The sequence below is a fragment of the Cyprinodon variegatus genome, unplaced genomic scaffold (genome assembly GCF_000732505.1).
Source record: "Cyprinodon variegatus isolate N-32 unplaced genomic scaffold, C_variegatus-1.0 Scaffold204, whole genome shotgun sequence".
Classification (NCBI taxonomy): domain Eukaryota; kingdom Metazoa; phylum Chordata; class Actinopteri; order Cyprinodontiformes; family Cyprinodontidae; genus Cyprinodon; species Cyprinodon variegatus.
The window spans coordinates 726,565-746,950 of NW_015150657.1; the positions used below are offsets into that span (position 1 = coordinate 726,565).

Consider the following 20,386-nt stretch of genomic DNA (forward strand, 5'->3'; position numbering starts at 1 on the left):
TTTTGTTTTTTTTATGTATAACTGTGAGAATGAGAATAAAGCTGCAGGACTGTCTAACGGTCATGGCATGGAAAATTCCAAGAATGATTTTCCAGTCATTGACAGTGAGGGAGATGACAGACTTCTTAATGGTCCTTAAAACATGTAGCCATCACAGTGACTTAGTGGAGGACATATTAAAGTAAAAACATTACTTAATTCTGCCTTGAAAGCCAAAATGAGAACTATACATCAAAATCAAACTCCTACATGTAAGTATCAGTTTTGCCTTCTATGCATTTCGTCAAAATAGAAAAAGTGGTTTCACAAAAGTTATTTTTTGAGACAAGAGCAGAGATTTATAAAGAACCCTGTGGTTTTCACTATTCTCACTTTGAATCCTGTGTGGATTATTCATCCAGAAAGTTGTTTTTCAATCATTTTATCCGTCTGTAGAGTGAAATCCCCAGGGGAGACGAACACAATAAATTACAGTCTGTCTTAGTTTTGTCATTCGTGTAAAGAAGAAAAGTCAACAAATACTCAGGAATAAAAAAAAAAGCTAAACTCCAAAGGCTTATATTTAATACCCTCACATTCTAAATAATAAAATATTGTCAGCAAAGAGTTGTTTATCGAATATATATTCTTTTTTTTAACAGATGAAGAACTGATTTAGATCAGATGGGGAAGAAAATGTCATTATAAAGGGTCAATGGTCCTATTTGCTCCTCGTCTCAAACAGAGACATAGGGTACAAATGAACAAAGGTTCACATTCCTTTTCTCAACAGATGGAAGTGAATCGGTACCTAATCAAAGACTGCCATTCTTCGAATATAAAGCCTGGTGTCAGCACAGGGTCAAAGCTCCTTTAACAGGCAACTGCAGATATGACTGTAAGAGGGCTTTGTGACATAGCCGCTGTGTAGGCCGCTAAATGTGTCACCATTTTTTTCGCCTGGCAGTAACTGGCAAAAGGAAACACAAAACAGAGAAGTGTAAGAGATGCATCAGTCTTTGTAGTGGGAGCAGAAAAACAGACAAGCAAAGGAAAATAACAGTCAACAGTTTTCTCTAATTTTTGTGGGGCTCAAACCCTGTAAACATTTTGCTGTACAATGAACCCACATTGCAGTGGAGATGCCTCATCAAGTTCTGCCCAACAAACAGTGGGTTCAACCACAACATAAATGCTGAAACATTTTAAGTGTTCTTTAAGTCCATTGTACACCCCTCTTTTCAGTAAGATCAAGGAAGCGTCTGAAGGCTGTTAGTGAGAAAGATTAAAAGGTGAGGTTTATTTATATGTGTTGAAAAAACAATACTCACTACCGCACACAAGAGGGCTTGAAAACACATTTCTACTGATTAAATAAATATTCATAGGAACAGAGTTTCTGAATGACGCCATATGGCTTAAAATTACCAGCTGTGGGTATTCCTGAGCTCCTACAGCTTCCGAGCATAGCTGCACTCAAATGAAGAGGAGTGAGCAGCGCAGGGAGCTATGGGGTATACCTACAGTAGCACATTGCAGACACATACCCATCTGCTGTCACCTACAACCCTGGAAAAGGGCTGGTTTAATATACAGGCATACTTTGCAGCTATGTAATGTTCCTTTCTAACTTTGGGCTCCAAGAAAGATTGAATTCAACCATGATGGATATTTACAAGCCCACCATTGGAACACATACCAAAGTTATCAAACAACTTTTAGGCATGGGAACAGACATGGCATGGGAAAAGAATCATACACTAAAGCTATTTTAGTTATGACCGCGAGTCTGATTCTTTTAGTTATTCTGTTCAAAAAGTGAACCTGAGAAAAATTCTATTAGATTCATTACATTTAGAATTGTATGATCTTCGAATATTGATTAATGCCATTCCCTAATGGTATTCCACAATTTGAATTATCTAAAAAGTTCATAGTATTTCAGACCTAAAAGAGAAAATACTTTTGGACAGCAAAATGGTATATTTCGCTGACACAAAAATGGGTACAACTGCAGACTTAAAATTTATTTAGCAGTCAGTCACTAAAGTCCAAGAAACTCAAAAAACTTCAATCAGGCACAGTAGGTAAATAAGGCTATACTAAGGAAACAAGTTGTTTACAGAACAGTGTCAATGAATTTCAATGGAAAATGAAGTGGTAGGAAAACATAGTAGATACAAGTAAAGTAAGGAAATTCAAGAATGGATAATAGCTTTTAAGACAAGAGTCTTTCATTTATAATATTTTTTTTTTCCATTTAGAAATCAAGGGCCCAGGGTGTAGTATTTTAACTACCTAGTCGTGTTACTGATATTACTTACTTATTTTTCTCTTCATTAATACATGTCAGCATAATTTACATGAATTCGGCTCTCTAAGCAACAGCCGCTCCCCATCCTGGAAACATGTGTGGCCATCGCTCTCCTGTGAAGGACAATGTTAACCCATCCCCTTCAGGAAGCATCTACCTTAATCATGCCACGCCTGCTCTGTAAACATGACACTTCTCCAATCAATGAGTGGTGATGTGGGGCAGAGGAGGAACAACTAAAAATCTGAGTCATCACTGTTGATTAGATAACCTGTTTGAAAGTGGCAAGCTACCTTTGAGTTAGGAAATTGTTTAATATTAGAAAAGGTAGTAGATCATGTTGCATCTTTTTTCTAAATTAGTATGACCTTAATGTCTTTGAACTAACTATTAAAAGCCAAGGTTGGAGAGGAGTTCTCATTAACCCTTTATAGGGGCAAGTTACCATTTTTGATCACTTGCATACCCCTTACAAATAGAGTTCCCCCCACCCACCCCCCATACCTCAGTGAGGTCTAGAAGCACAAGATCTAAATCCAGTCATTCAGGAAAGTTCCTGCTACATGGCTGTACGTCTTATTTTGGCATTTTACCAGTTAGATGAGCCCTTGAATAATATATTACCTATGGTAAAATAAGTTGGAAAAAAAAAGTTAACAAGTCAAGAAAAAAAGGTAAAAAGCTAATTGAAAAGTTAAAAAGTAAAGTTTAAATGTTAATAAGCTTAGATAACAATTAAATTTATGTTTTTAAACTGAAAAATGTAAGTGTCACTATCAGCACTAATGCCACTAATGCATAAAACTTTAATTCAATTCATTTCAGTTTATTTATATAGGGCCAATTCACAACACGTCATCTCAAGGCACTTTACACTTCACCAGATCATACAGTCAAATGAATTCAAAGTTTTCTATCAAAGGAAAACCATTTGATTGCATCCACTCATTGACTCGGATGCAATCCCTCACACTAAGCTTGCTTGTAGCGACAGTGGAGAGGAAAAACTCCCTTTTAACAGGAAGATACCTCCAGCAGAACCAGGCTCAGTGTGAGCGGCCATCTGCCGAGGAGACAGAAGCAGAGATACAAAAAGCAACTGTAAAAGGCAACCCCATCCAGGAAACACACAGCCAGGCAAAAAAAAAAAAACAACACTATTAAAAAATACCGTTTATCCATAAAGGGACGGTTGAAATTCTTGAGTAAAACACACCATCATATAGTTTAGTTGTTCTAAGAACTGAAAGCCTCAGGCAAAGGGCATAATGGATCCTCTGAACTACTGTTTAGGGCCTCACATAAATTTGTGCTACCATTGCTGAAAACTCCAGGTTATTTGTGAAAATGAAAATGTGTGCATGGACAGCACCAGTCCATAAAAGGTGTCCCTTTGAAGACAAGAAACAATAAGGCAGCATAATTGGTGAAGGATTTTACATTAATTTTGCATTATTGTTCATTAAGACAGACAAACGTTTCCATTAAAAGGAGACCTGAAAAAAGTAAAGATAAAAAACGTGAGAGACGGGCGCCTGAGCGTGCAGTTCAGCACACACAGCAGAACTCGTTCACGCGGTTCTGTGCACGAGCTTGCGCACGGGCGTACATGGAGGGAAATTGCCTTCTCCTTTTTTACAACAGACAGATTAATCCGCGTTTATGCCAATTCTCGCGCTGATATTTGTATAATCCGCTCTTCCTGCGTTTGTCTGCTCCTCTCTTTTGCGTCACCTTTTCTTCTTTTTTCCCCCCCAATAATAACATTAACACAATTTGGAACACTTCCGTTAGAATGACAAACTTTGTTTTTGTTTTTTTCCAAATATGAAAGTGAATTACTCTGATCTTTCTCCTCGTAATCCTCATGGAACACGGATGGGGAAAAGCTCCCATAATCTCCTGGGTACCCCATTCTAATATGTGCATCTCACTTTCATTTTTTTTTTTTTTTTTTTTTTTTTGCTCAGGGGCATAAAAACTGTCTGAAAAGAAAAAGAATCCAGTATGTAGAGAAACATAATTATACTTTGTTTAAAAGGTCACTGATGCAAGGGTCCAACTAGAGTTCAGTCATCATTATCATAACCCTTCTTCAATGCTGTGCTACGCATTAATGCAGTTAAGTTGGTGCAAAAATAAAAAAAATATCTTGGTTTAAAAGGTTTGGGATTTATTTTGGTTTCCTCCGTTAACATTAGAAATCTTAATATTTCTCAAAATATTTGAAGTTTGAACTTTTTTTTATAAATTAGAAAATTGATATAGAGAGTTATGAACAGTTATATGAAACTGTTCCAATAAATTTGTCTGTACAATTAACCCATTCATTTCATTCATAAATTATTCATAAACTAATTCTTTCTAAATAGTAAATTAACAAATATGAAGCAGAGATCAGGAAATCCACTTTTACAATTGCAATCAGACTAAAGCTTTGCGTTTAACATAGAGTCCAAACGATGATTATGCATCATGAGGATGATTTTTAAGCCCATTTCATCTCCATCACCGAGTGCACCTTATGCCGCCCTGTGCGTAAGGAGCGTCATTGCACTGTAAAAACAGTACTTCCACTGTCAGAGTGGGAGCCCTGCATGTGCGCTGAAATACAACATGCCTTATGGATGCGAAGGAGAGAAAGAAAAAAAATCTTAAGGAATAATGTGATTTTACGACTTCTGTTTAGTAGTTTATTGCCATATGGGTGGGCGATTTAAATCAATGCAGGAGTAAGTTGCGGTTGTCCTTTGTTTGACAACGATTGCGGAGCCAATAAAGCTGCAACCTGATGCCCTGCAAACATTACTCTAATTAATTCAAACATAAAACAAACAAACACCGAATCGCAGCTTTTGATATACATTCGTCTGCAGAAAACAGCAGAGTGTCGGACAACTTTGGTGACAGTTGCGCATTTGACAGCCTGCTTATCCACAGGAGCAGTAGCAACTTTCTCGATTGCTGCATCTGCTCTGCGTAAAAAGGACACGTGCTACGGACATCAAATGTCCTGATTCCAACAGCTTGTCATTGCAAAAGAAGAACAGCAAGTCACTCAATTGGGTTCATCACAAGTAGCTCACAGCTAAAACCTGCCATCTGCTCAGACTGACACATGCGCTTCAGTGGAGCACCAAGTTGCTGCTGTTTCAGACAACATGAATGCATCATGTTTAATGCGTAACAAGGAACTAACTGGGGTGATTAGGAAGAAAACTGGTAAACAAACACGCAGCTACGCTCAGCGCGCACTTATTAAAACAGACACAACGGGAAGGGGGGGCGCCTGGCTTTTACTCACCTGATTGTGGAGAGCCGACCCCAAACAAGACGCTCGTCAAGAGAAAGCCGAGGCAACACAGGGCAGACGTTGGCTTCATTGTTGTGCTTGACAGGTATCTCCTTTTAATTTCACATGTCCAGCGGAGTATCCCTCTTTCACAGCGAGGAAGGATGAGTCGCTTTGCGTTTTTTTTTTTTTTTTTTGACGGACGGCTCCTCCGGCTGCGAGTTTGTGGGCACTTTTTGGCTGCTTCTGAACAAGTTTACAGTTTGTCCAACTGTTCTGTGCGTCGTCTATTTCTTGCCTTCTGGCTGAGTTTATGACTGACGCTAGGACAGAAAATAGTGGAAAATCAGCTTCTCATGCGCGCTGAAAAACAAAAGCTTGGCATAAAAAAATGCGTAAAGCACTGTACTCATGTCATTTCTCCCGACTTAGACACTATGCAGCTGCAGACACGGTCTCCAGACACACCCCCAAGTCCCCTGAACTCCTCCCACACGCGCCCTGATTGGCACAGGTGCCCGACGATCACCGCGCACTCCGCTACACTTCATCCTCATGCGCTGTCCAATTGGTTGGCACAAGACGCCCGAGACCCCCTTAAATCCGTGCATCGGCAGTGTTGCACCTGTCACCCTGAACACAGCAGAGATGAATTCTGCTTGAAGGATTTATTGGTATAATAACTAAACTAGAGCTGACTACTACTTATTAGTGCCTTCTTTGCGCTTGGGAAGACCTTATCAGGATCCGATAACATATAGTTTCATTTTAGAAGTGTCGATAGGCTGTTGGGGCTTTAGTACTTGTGGAGCAGTAAAATGAAAGTATATAGAACTAGAAGGGAATTAAAGGATATAAAACTAGAACATATCTTGTTTTATTTATGTAAAGCTCTTTGGTAAAGGCTTTCCTCTTTATTTTGTTTCTTATTCAAAGCATTTTTGTTGGATCTGATTTATTATGAGTACATTTTCAACACTCAATGTTCAAAAATTACTTAAATTTAGGCAAAATTACATAAGTTTAGTCGATGGCGGTATTTATGTTGAAGGCTGTAAATCAATCAGTCTCAATCTCAAAATCTGAAAGACGATGCATGTATTATGCACTGAATATTAATGAATTCTAATAAAAATGTATCACTGTCAATTTACGGGGATTATGATTCACTGAGGATAAACTGTTAATTTAATCATTTTATTATAAGAAATCTTAAGATGAACTGACAATTGATCTAAAACAGGGTTGTTCAGAACCAGTCTTCATGGGCTGGAGCCCTGCATAGTAAAACACAACTGATTCAGACACCTGAATTATCTTTTTTGTATGTTTAGCTAAGTTTTCATTTGATCCAAGTACTGTAAGTTTGACATTTAATATACTCGACACTGTCACCTTTCGACGAACCTCACTTAGGGAAAGAGATGAAGGATCTAACTTCAATAGTTTTCAAGAGTTTATCAGGAGCTTAAAGAAATTGGTTTGCAGCTTCATTTTGTTTAGAGTAAAAAGAGGAGAAGAAAGGGTTGTCTTTTAAATAACTAGGCTAGAGTGACTTTAATGAACTAGGAAGGAGTAGTTTAGATAACTCTTAAAATGAGTTAAAACATGATGGTGGATACACAGCTAACGTGGATAAAGGGAATCTTTTACAGCTTTATCTGTAAACAAAGAGACAGATAAAGGCATGAATAAAACCAAAAAAGTGGGGAGAAAAGAATCTCAAGGTTAATTAGGCCTCTTTCCCTGGTCAGACAAGCATTGTTGATTAATTCTAAGTTTGTAGTCATACAACTCAGCCCTGGGATTAACCTCAATTTGCTTTAGCTGGTGAGAGGACCTCTCCTCCTAACATAGTTTTTGAAAGTTTAATACTAAGTTTAAATACATTTTTGTGCTTGCTGTGTTATCTGTGCCATATAAAAAGTTTTGACTTTGTCCTGACTGAGAGACAACCGGGAGTAAGCAAATCAATGGGACAAAAGGTTATTGGTTTCACCAGCTGGAGCTTACTTTTTGCTCTTTTGGAGCAGGTTAAATGCCTCCTAGTGTTAAAATATGCCCACACATCTGGGGCGATTTGTGAATGCCCCAACCCTTTCAGTTTTCACTCCACGTTTGACTGACCTGTGCACAAACATGTCCACACACACCAAAAAAAAAAAAAAACTAAGATGAGCCTAATAAGTCCTATAAGAGTTTTAAGGCTAATGACACATAAACCTGCAACTATTAAAAAAAAAACTTCACATTTTCCATATTTTATTTAGATCACTTAATGTAATATCAGTTAAATTGAGCTGTTGTGTTAGACAGCGATTGAAATGAGAATGTTTTTATTCCAAGTATCTTGGAAAAATATAACAGCACATTAATTGTGTACTTCATTTTTGCTTTATTGCTAAACACACAGCTCTTCAAAAAACTGTTAACTGAGACCAACATTTCTAATTGTTTGTGTTTGTTCTTTATTCTGCATTGTGCACACATTATACAAATAATATATGTTTATAGATTACTGGCTCAATGGCAATTTGAGGTTCGTCCAGAAATTTGAGATTGAAAAAAAAGCCCCACAGCATTATTTTTCACCTACTTTGCTTAACAGTCTTTAGATTTACCTGGTAAACCTTGTCCTGCTTTTAAGTTTGGTGAAAATGTGTAATCTTTGTCTCTTTATTTTTTCTTCCCCCCAGAAATTGTCTCATCTCTTTAAATTGGCAGATTTAAGTTTTTAGGTTAAAATTTTTAGCTTGGACCACATCCTCCCTATCTTCTCTCTGGACACAGATATTAGTCTTTTTGTAGTTTCCATGCTTAATTTGGGTCTTGGATTTTGGAAATTTGGATCAATAATAAAGTTATTAATGCATTCTCTTTAATATCTGAAACAGAGTATGACAAAAAAAAAAAAAAAAAACAGGTAATCAAATATGACAATGATTCCAAATCATCAAAACTAGTTTTAGAAGGCTTACATCAACCCTTGTCAATAGCTATTGAAACACCTTTACCTGGACCATATAAACATTTGTGAACTCTGCTCAAAAAAAGATCTGTCATTTCTGTTTAGAAGAGTCATCATGTAACCGGCAGCAAATTAGCAAGAAGCTTGCTGATGGCTATCAAAACCATGTGATGATTTACAACATTTAACCAGATTTTGGTGTATGAGTGAGTAGATATCTTCTATGTCGATTTTCATGTCATATGGGTTCAAAAAATCTGCAATAAATTGAAACTTTTGCATCCCCCTCTTGTTTTTCTAAAAATCATCATTCCACACTGGGAAGCGAATGGTTTAAAAATAATCCCTCAACGTTCTAATCTTTTATAAACCAGCAACAACAAATATTAAGTTCTATATCCAGCTTTTGAATTGATTAATCAATGTATTGTGTCATTATTTTATAATTTTAATAGAGCAGTCTAAAAACATCATTATAAGCCCTCAATAGTATACATTTACATCTATGAGAACCATCCATTTCAATTCAGCTTGTTTTTGTTGCATGGATTAAAATGAAATGTCTAAAGAAAAAATCCAAGTCATCCAAAATGACTTCATTTCAGACTACATAGACCAGGGGTCTCAAACTGGTTCCAGAAAGAGCAATATGGCTACAGGTTTTCTTTCCAACCAAGCAATCGCACACCAGACTAAAGTCATCTTATCAACTGAGTGCTATCTGAATGAGATGACTTTATGAGATGAATGGAGTCTTGTGTTCGATTGCTTGGTTGGAAAGAAAACCTGCAGCCACATGCCCTTTCTGGATCGGTTTGACACTCCTGACATAGATGATTCTTACAAAATCAGATGTTTACAATAAGATCATCAGTATGTGTATCAACTCAAACAAAGCCCTGAGTTCTGTAAAGGCCAAAATGTTGATGTCTTTATTCAGCTTAGATTAAATTGGTTTTAAAAAGACTGAAGGAGGCGGAGTACTTCCCACTTAATTTTCCCTTTCATGCCATGTGGTCTCTATGCTAATCACATTATGGGTTAAACATTTATCTCCTTGCTGTCTTAGGTCCCTCCTCCCTGTAGATCACTGTGGACTTTAAAATTAAGTTATAGAATGCTTACACCTTTACCCCTTTCCTCTTTTGCCTTTAGAAACTTTTGCCAAAGCAAGTAATCAACACGTTTGTAAAACAGTTTGCAGTCAGATTAAGTTTTCACTTTGAACAAAGTCAAAATGTTCTGCTGTTGGCTGCAATATGAATAGTGCACTGAACTGTGAGCTGCACTTTTTAAACTTTTGCTGCAGTATTGACCCCTTACCAGTGGGTGGCAGTCCGGATCTTCCCGCACAGGTCACAGTACCAGCCAGTGTCACAGTAGGTGGGAATCACAGAGGTGGGCTATTTCACCTACCGCCAACTTGCTTCCTGTCGCTCTGTTTGACATTGGCTTCATATCACAGTGAAGCTTTATTAAATATTCCTTAGAAGAAACGAGCTTTTAATATCACTGACACCACAAATATATTAAGAAATATGGAAAAATTATATCTGGCAGTGTGCTATGAGAAGAGGCTTCACTCTAAATATCCCCCAAATGGCTGCCATTTATCATTTTTAATACCAAAAATGCAATTTAGCAACACTGTGCATTTTCATTATGCATTACACTTTAAGAGCTACCCTCTGACAGTGTCAAACTAATGCTGTCAATTAGGTGTTTTATTCCAAGGATTATGAGAAGGAATAAGACAGCGGTTTCATGTGTTGTTCTCGCCGTTCCCCAGCGCCCGCTGTACAGCTAATCTAATACATAACCCCCTGATTTGTTTAATGGATGAGACTTTGCTGCTGCAAGAAGCACGCCAATAAAAGCCAGGCCCTCCAGAGGCTATTGTGCCTCATAATGATGCCAGACACACAATATGAGCGTTATGAAGCAATTTTTTATCATGCAGCGCATTGTTTTGCTCTGGTGGAGCCTTGCAAGTAAAGGTAATCTTTCCCTGCAGCATAACGCTTCTCCCGCACACTTAGATAAACCTTCACTGTGATAAACTGTCCCAGCTACATGCTGTAGTGAAAAAAAAAGAAGTTTGGATAGAATTACCATGCTGATGGAAGTCAGACATGGTGTTTTTATTAGAGTTTCTTTTCCTCCTAACCCATTTGTGCTTTACTTTTTTGTAGGAGGGTGTAATTACAGAAGGCATTTTTTATATTTCTTTATGTTTTAAATTATGCATAGAAAAAAAACTATTTAAAAAAGAAATAACAAATGCTGGCCGACTAAAAAATATGATCACATAGTATAAGCTGCTTTTGGTATGTTTGACCTAATGCACTAAATACTAAATATGCAGAATAGCATGGAGTTGATTACCCAGTGTCAGTTGTTAAAAAGACAGGTTGATTTGATGGCTAATTTTGGCTTCTCTGCCATTCAGCTTCTTGATAATGCCCCAAAGAGAGTTTTGGGGGTTTACCCTTGGACAGTTTGCATGTCACAGACATTCATCATGTCTTTGATCTGAACTTTTCACAGTTTGGGCAGGTGTTAAGTCATTTTAAAACATGGGGCCAGCATCTCTGTAAAATTGGCCAGCATAAGAGGCATAAGCAGCTCTAAAACTTCCTGGAACACATTAGACTTTGGAAAACCGAGTTGACAAACATCAGCAGATGGCAAGACACTCCAAATCATCACTGAGTAGAAATATCAAACTGGATCTTAGGGGACTTCTTTTCTTAAACTTAATTCCCAAATTAAAGGCAAAAGTTGGTACAAAAGAGGATGTTAGACCAGAAAGCAGCAGTATATTCATTTTCTCCTAAACTAAGGTACAGTAGGCACATTTGTAACACTGTCAGTGTTTAGTGCTTTAACACAAGAAACATTGCAGTTGTAACCCACACCCTGGACACATATGTTTGTAATGGTTCATCGGATACTGACTGCAGCAGCAGACCCTATTATGTAAATCAGAAACATTTCTGGTTTGCAATGTGTTAAATATGTAAAGATGCTGTTATTTATGTTGCTTCAGCAGCTTTTTCAATTTACTTTGGAATTTTACTGGTTGCACAGTATAATAGAAATAGACAGAAATAAAGGCCTGAAATACGTTAGGGGGAAGTTGTATTTAACTCTCACTTTATAAATCCAGTTACTGAATAAATCATATTTTTATTATTTTCTGGTTTATAGAGCCACAGCCAGGTGAGAAATAATGATAAGAAAAGGTTAAATTACAGCATCCCCTCAAAAGTCAGAACTTAACTAGAAATATTATACTGTCAAAATGATAACACTAGATCATGAAAAGCTAAACACCAAACAAAAGATTTCTAAAAATGGTTTCTATATAAATTGAGAACATAAAAATGAATCCCAGAGGAGAATTTGTGAAAGTGGGATATCTAAACTAAATCACTCATAAAAGAAAACTGCTTCAATAGCATCTGTTTCAGAAATATATACAAAGGACTGTAAAACGGCAGGTGTTGTGGCACAGCAGGTCCTTTTCTATGTCTTTAAATTGACTATCTTACCTAAATGACACAGGGGTAAACATTTTTTTCTTTTCTTCAAGGATAATACAAAACGTGAAAGAAATATAGAAGCAACCTCTGATTGCTTTTTCTAAATCAGAAATGAGAGGCCTTTGTTGACAAAAAAAAGGTGTGTTGAATAGATAGCATTGAAGTTATCTTTTAAACAAAAGACACCTCAAAAGCTTTCAGACAAACCACTGGAAAGCTAGAGCATTTCCTGTCTAAACATATATCACTTCAAACATAGCTCATAAAACTAAAACATCCCAATTTAGTCATTTTCTTCCTCATCTTTGTTAATATGTAGTACATATGCTTCACTTTTTGGTGTACGTATAAACAATTGATGATCGCATTAGATTAGAAAAAGGTATGAAAATGACCATTTTTATAAAGAGAAAGAAAAAAACAAATAATGAGAAATTTTCAAGCATAGATTGCCATTGATTATGCCAGTTGACATTTCACGCTGTAGGCTGTTGTCAAGTCTCACAAGATAAACAGCAGTGATGCATCATTTGACATGTTGACTGATAAAAATTCAATCAGCAGCACCTCTACAGTTGCTCCTCTCTATGATTACTCATTGTTAATAGACACTTTCCTCTCCTTTCTTTTTTAAACAGAAAAGATAAACCCTTTACAGCTGTGCTGTGCAAATGGTTAATATAAAAATGATTTAATGTTTGGAGAAATCTTAAAACCTTTTGTACACAAAAGTGTATTCAACTATTTTACAATTTAAAAAAGGAATACAAATATAAAGGGCTAGTCACACCAATACCATGTAATGTTTTATATCTTCCCAAAATTGTAAAGTGTATGGTAAAACTTTAAGATATATATATTTTTTTGCTTCAGATATGAGAGGTAATTACATACATGGGATATTCTTAGCAAACAACAGTAAAGATCAACAGATATCTTTGTCTTATACAACAGTTTTTATATAGGGGGGAATGCAATAGCTAAAAGAAACAACATATAAGCATTCACTTGGACAATTAATTTTGAATTTGAAATAATAAAACCATTAGTTGCATCAAATACACATAAAATCCCATCTTAATGATCATGCTTGGTAATTTGTATGGGTGTGATAAAAAAGTCACGACATTTGGATCTGCTGTGAATTAAAAGCTAAAATTATTTATTCACAATTACTTGTTTCATGCATAATTGGGATGGAGTGTGAAAGGACCTTAAGCTATTAACCATTTATCAAACAAACTGCTCTGTTCTGCGTATTGCATCAAGACTGCATCAGAATAGACTGAAATAGAACTGCTGGTGGAAATGAATAATCAGACTAGTAATTCACACACTCAATATAGGAGTCAAAATAATTGGTTTCACTGTGGAAGCAGTGTTGGTAGTTGCAAAGCCTATAAAAATGTTTAATCAAGATGTATACAGTGCATATATTATGGTTTAAAAACATTGTAGGCACAGTTAGCAATGCATAACATGCTACATACTTTTTGTACTAAAATAAAAAAACAAATTTCAACCTCAGGAGGTACAGAATCTGCAAGGAACCCTCCCTCCATCTGTCAGTCCGCCCATCCATCTAGACAGATAGATGGATAGATATGGAATGCAAACAATTCAGATCGCTTTTCATACCACTTTTCATCTTGCAGGGGTCTCTGCACGAATTTGCTTGTGTCTACGTGCGTTCATGTGGATGTAGGGTTAGCCACATTATCAGTTTACCATGGTTTGAAAAAAAAGGTACAAATGTTACACAAACAATTGTTGCTGGTTGTTGTATATCGCCATTCTGGTGGAACAGAGATGTCCATGATAAAAGCAAGGTGGGCTCAATTTAGCACTCCTTTCACTAATAAGGTTAATCAAGGATGAGGACTGACATCGGATTTTTTGGGGAGTTCACTTTGTGGGCTTCTCTTTGACAGTGAATTTTCTAGTACATTTTAACTGTAGTGCCGAATGCACATATTTTAACCTGAAAAAGTCCGATTTCAGGCTGATGACTCCCATTTGTTCTCAAAAGGTGATTCAGCCTGCCTATGTACACTTTAACTTCACAATAGTAGCGTCTACATTGCCAGGTTTTCATCAGTTTTACATCCTTGTTTTTGTTTGAGGCCACAGAGTGAATGCCTTGCCCAAAGCCACTCTTATTTGAGTATTGGTTTTCTACACTGTCCCATTTTTTGTTTGCTTTACCATTTCATAAACCTCACATTTTCAAAAGTGTTCTATTATTACTTGTGAATAACGCAGTGAGGGGACGTGTGACTAATAGTGTCAAGGGCCTTACAGTTAAAATATCATTGACATATTTGTCCTTCTGAATAAAGAACAAAGTCCACAATGCCAGAGATAGTAGGGGGAGATGACAGACCATCCAACTGTCTCATAAACCTTTAGATTACAATCACAGCTACTTAAAAGATAATATTTTAGTGCTGCTTTAAAGCTACAGTGTGTAATATTTACAGGGATATACAGTCAGAAATTTAATATATTATACATAACTATGTTATTTATCATCATCTACGAGCTCAGCCTCTTAACCTTAATATTTGCGTTGCCTTAGAATTNAGTAATATTTTTATGTATTCTGTATCGTTTCAGTTTCACACTTTTTTGCATTAAATCCTGTTCAAATACAACACACGCCTGTTCCTTGGAGGAAGTGATGCAGGAAAGAGTTTAGCTGGCTGTGAATCTCAATAGAGGACACGGGGTCACATTGGGTGCAACAGTACAATCATTGACATATTTGTCCTTCTGAATAAAGAACAAAGTCCACAATGCCAGAGATAGTAGGGGGAGATGACAGACCATCCAACTGTCTCATAAACTTTTAGATTACAATCACAGCTACTTAAAAGATAATATTTTAGTGCTGCTTTAAATATTGGTGAAGATTTGCTTTCGATATGATGTTGATTGTGATTGATGATTTCTGTTTCAGTCAAACGTCAGAGCCAAAGATGTATTTGATTAAATCAAAGATTAAAATGAACAGAACCCTCTTCATCCCATTTATGCTATTACAAAACTAAAGTAAAGAAAAAAAGAAAAGAAAAGCCAAAACATTATATAACTAACCTAAAACAAACATAAACACAAAAAATTGCCTGTTTCTTTTAGGACGTCATTTCCATCGTACATCTAAGAAATAGCTTACATTAAAGATTATGTCTCTGGATGGGGTACTTGAGTGCAGCCATTTAAGTGATAAAGCAAGAACTGAAACTTGAATGATATTCCTCTGATTATGTATTTTCTATACTCAAAACCTCTAGACTCAACATTTTGCCTGTCACCAGACTCATATAGTCGCTAAAGAGGTAACTGAAGCCCCTACTAGGCCGGCATGAGCCTGAGTCAGTGAGCAATCAGCAGCGTTAACGCATTACACACACATGATTACGTGGCCATTTCCTCCATGAATGAGTCTCATCAGAAGTCACTGAAGAATCCACTGAGTGTGTAATTGTTTCCCATTAGGGAAAATGTTGACTGCCATTGAGTCGCATCTCACTGCAGAGTTTGCTGACGAATGCACTCTGTCCACTGAGTGAAGCGGGCTAATTCAGCTCTGAGTGGTGATGGAATTACTCAAAATCCCCAAACCACCAGAATAGCAAGGGTGGTGCAGAATGTTCCCTCTTTTACTTTTCTTACACTGCACTGCAGTGGCAGAACCTTAGATGATTCAAAGACTCTTCAGTCCTAGAGTGGTAAATAATTGTAATACAGTGATATCCTCTAATGCAGCAATCATAAACCATGTATGTACCATTTTACTGTCTGTTTTGTTCTCTTCCAATGTCCTTGGGTGTTACTGATTCCATGTAGCCATAGATTTTATTATCTACATGCAGCACCACATGCACTAACTATGGTAAAAGCAAGCGATGAATAATCGTTTCCATGTGCCTTAGTATAAGGTGCAAATTGAGTGGCTTATCCTGAATATTAAAGTGTGGTCAAAAGTTTATCTGAGGCCATCTTTGTCATGTTAAATCTGAGTCTTAAGCAAGGAGAAAATCCTTATTTATGAATGCTACATTCAATGGAGGTTCCTGCTGCATCATTAAGCTGATGTAGATGTGAGCAATTATCACCACCTGTTTTAAGTTTTTGTTACAATGCCGCCATCTACAGGATGGCACTTAGAAATGCTTTAATCAGCATAGTTTTGATGATTTATAAAGTTACTCAAAAATAATTTCCCCAGTGTTTTGTAAAACATGGAAAACACCTGTATGAATTGTTGTGGGAAAAAAGTATTCAACTATTCATCCTAGTTAAATAAACGGAGATCGATGGATTTCACTCAGTCGGCAGATTTATTCGTACCTTTGCAAAGAGAGAACATTTCATCATCCTGCCCTTATGGCACAGCATTCTGCCCTGTTCTGCATGAGCAGCGTTCGTTCCCCCTTACTTACAACAACGGAAAAGTAGTCAGAGTCAAAACAAATTACAGACACTTTGGTTAACAGTAACATGTTATGAATAAACCTTGAGAAAGAATCTGGCTTGTTATGGCAAGAAGCAATGTCTGGTCTACAAACACCATCCCGCAGAGAATTATGTGGCCTTGAAGGTGAAGGTAAATTTTCTGACAACAGTAATGAGTTGAATTAAATTGTAAAACTAAAACTTTACTGCTACTCCTGAAAGTACTTGTTCTTTTTTACTTTTACTTACTTACTATTACTTAGTATTGCTACCCTTGCTTAAATTAAATATTTTTACCTTACCTACTGTGAGTAAATTTACTTAATAAAGAGCAAGCACATTCTAAAGGGGTCCACAATTATTTGTAGCATTAGACTTTATTTGGGAGATATTTATTTTTTATGTAAATAAAACACAGTGAGATTACATTACATTTCAATACAATATTGTCACACAGACGTCACCATGATTTTTGTGATGCATTCTAGGTGAATTATGTATCCTGTTGTGCCAGCGCCGCCCAGCCAAAACAGCAGTGAGTAATGGAAACCTTTTGGGGTAAACATGCAGCACGTTGAAATTGAAGAAAATGTAGGACTCGCAAGAGATAATATAGAGTTAAGGGTATTGACGTAGACTTAGACAACAATTATTGTCATTTTGTATACACAGAGTATATACAAAACGAATTTTGTTTTGTACAGCTTTCATGACATTTCCACTTTCTTAAAGTGCAGCAGTGATCAAATGTAAACATTTTGGGAGAAAAAACATGGTGTAAAAAACGCATTTATATGGTTAGAGTGATGCAGAATCTCTGACATGATTTAGAGTTTTTTCAACATTCAGCTGTCTGATGGCGGTGTGGAAGAAGCTGTTTTCGGAATCTGCTGGACCTGCATTAAATGCTGAGAAGCCTCTTCCTAGAGGGTAGCAGGTAGAACAGTCCATGGTGGGGGTATGAGGGGTCATTGATGATATTATGGGCTCGGGACATGCAGCGCTGGGATGAAAAGAATTTAATGGAGGGAAGAGGAACCCTGATGATCTTCTCTGTAGTTCTCGCTACAGAAGAAGCATTGGCTGAAAAAGCTGGTGTTTGTGTGGTTGTTGCTGGGAGATGCTAATCCAGATGTTGTTAGCAACTCTGTAAGGTCCAGTCTAGTAAGACCTACAGTAGGCTGTGTCAGCCCTAACCCCTCAATCACTGTATAGATTGAGGGGACTATATAGTGGACTTTATAGTGAACTCCGCTAGCCCTCACATTGTCTTCAACCCAACTTGCATTGCAATCTCCATGGGTGAAAAATAAAATTTATAAAATTTAACATTTTAGAACTAATTATGATTTATTACCTATCATAAAGAGCAATTCCTAAGTTTATATAAAAACGAACATTTATTTGGTGGAACATGTTTAACAAGTCACATTTAAGGAACAATGCAGCACACAACTTGAAGGAAGCTACGGGGGAATTATGCCTTTTCTGTGGCAGCTCAGAAATGACCTTCCATTGCCTATTACCTCTCTGTCTGATTCTAAATTATTTATTAAAAAAATCTCTTTGCTTTGCCTTTTAACAGTACATGAGATGGCTGTTGTTGCCTGTGATATATTTTTTTTATTTATTATAGACATTTTTTGTTTTTATTTTAATTTAGTTATACTCTATGTCTTTCATACTTGTAATGTTTTTATTTGATTTAAGTTCTCTGAGTCATTGTGTCAGTTCACTTCTGTTCAATGTCCAGTAATTTAGCCCCTGGGAATTTTTTTTTCTTTATAAATAAAGTTGAACTGGATTGGATTGAAATTAGTGTAGCCAGATTCAAAACAAAATTCTTAAGATGACACATGACAATGTACAAATACAGGCATTAACTTAAAGAAGCTGTTTATCTGGAATCTAATCATGCAAACTTCTGCAAACTTCTGTCTTGACTTTTCCTTTGTCAATACCAATAAGTCACCACTAGATGGTAGGATAAGAAAACTTCTGAACTGTTTTTTAAAATTAAGACACAAGTAAGGAGAAAGTAAAACAATACAAAAAAAAAAGCACTCTAGGCTTAGTAATGAATCTTTCAAGTTAATTCCTCTGTGCTAGTTTTGCAGGTGGTGAACTCCACAGTCCTTTAATTTTATATTAAAATTGCTATTGCAATTACATATACAACACGCCTCAACACAGCTTTTGATAGTGTCACTCTTTCCATCTCCCTTACTCTCCTCTTGACCTGAGAGTGTGCAACCACAACAAATGCTCTGACATTTAAAAAATAGAGAAGGAAAAAAAAAAAGCCTAAAGGTGAGAAGCGTGCCATAAGTACTTACAGCAACCGTATATAATCTTTTTGTTGTTGTTTTTAAAATTTCAATGGGCTGCAAAAAAAAATGCTTTAAATAAAAAACCAATTAGCAAAAGTAGTAAAAGTATCCCTATTACATAATTACTTTAAATATCATTTGTTTTACGTACAATAGAATTGAGTATAATGAAAATGTTTGTTTGAGGAACTTTGAAAACCTTTTTATCTGATTTAAAACCAAAACCTTTGTATTTTATCAAGGTTTTATAAGATAAATCAACGCAAAATATTTCAACCATTTAGTGTGTGAACAAAGTTAAATACCTATTATTTTAGCCTAATTGAATCCTGATCTTTGTAACCATATGTGGATGTTATTACAGCTGCTTGAATATACAGTATCTCTACATGATTTGCATATCCAAATGCAGAATTTAGTATTACTTGTTTCAGACTTGATAGCAGTAATTATTAAATTGTGTCAATCTCAGCTTTATTTGAACCTTTATATTTCCTTTAAATTAAATTTAAATTTATCTAAACTATTTAATTTTATAATTGGCTGTATTTCTAAAGCGTTAAATTGTTAGAGAGAGCTTCTCTGCCCTACATCTTTAACATTTTCTTTTCCGACCACATTATGTTATTATTATTATTAAATCAGACACTTCTAACAGAGACAACTATCTCCTAAAAACAAGGATGTCTCAACTCTATTGTTTTAGATTATATTCTAAGAACAAAGCTAAAACATAATTTTCGTAAGTAGCAGCTCCTTTTACATGTGTGCTTTTCCCCCCTACATGACTTTCAGTTAAACTCAAGTAGGAAGTTTGATAGCATTCCTTCAACAATGGATTCTTCTCGCCAAGGCTTAAATAAAGAAAAGTTAATTGGCTAGACAAATAACAATGCTGTTACAGACTGATTCTCCCACCTAAGCTTTGGATCTCTGCAGCTTCTCTTTAGTTTTCGGCCCCCTGTTTGCTTCTCCAATACTGCTCTGTTTGGGACATTGTTTTATGATCTAACCCTTCCGATAAAGTTTTCCAAAGCTTAGTCCTTACCCTGTTCATTGTGTACTTTGGTCTCCATGTATTTAAGTCATTTATCTTCTCCCGCACACATCTTAGAGATTTTAAAGAACTGCTGCATTTAAACTTAGATTAAATCACACACAGGTGGACTCACACAGGTTTATCAACAAGAAAGAAAAGAAAAAAATATTGCTCTGAATTAGACCCAGTGTTATCAGAGAAATGAGGGCTAGATAGTCTTTTATGCAACACTTTAAATTTTTTATTTGTAAAAATAAAAAATAAGGAAAATGCTGCATAATGTCCATTATATTTCACAGTTACATGTATTTTTTTACTTTTTTGGTGTATCATAGGGACTGTTGAGTTAGTGTTTCCTTATAACATGACAAAAATACTGACACAAATAGGTTTAAGAGGTATACATACAACTGCAAGGTACCATCTATATGTAAAAACTAAACTACAAAGTTTTCTAATCT

At 36.2% G+C, this 20,386-nt stretch overlaps 1 protein-coding gene across 1 annotated transcript in view; it reads right to left on the bottom strand.

The window, feature by feature from the left end:
- The window catches only part of erbb4 (erb-b2 receptor tyrosine kinase 4), a 367,864-nt gene extending 361,894 nt beyond the window's left edge, over positions 1–5,970 (bottom strand). Inside the window, exon 1 of the mRNA XM_015379960.1 lies at positions 5,598–5,970. Coding sequence (XP_015235446.1) covers positions 5,598–5,676 — 79 coding nt within the window. The 5' untranslated portion in view covers positions 5,677–5,970. The remainder of the gene's footprint in view (positions 1–5,597) is intronic.
- Between the last annotated feature and the right edge of the window lie 14,416 nt (positions 5,971–20,386).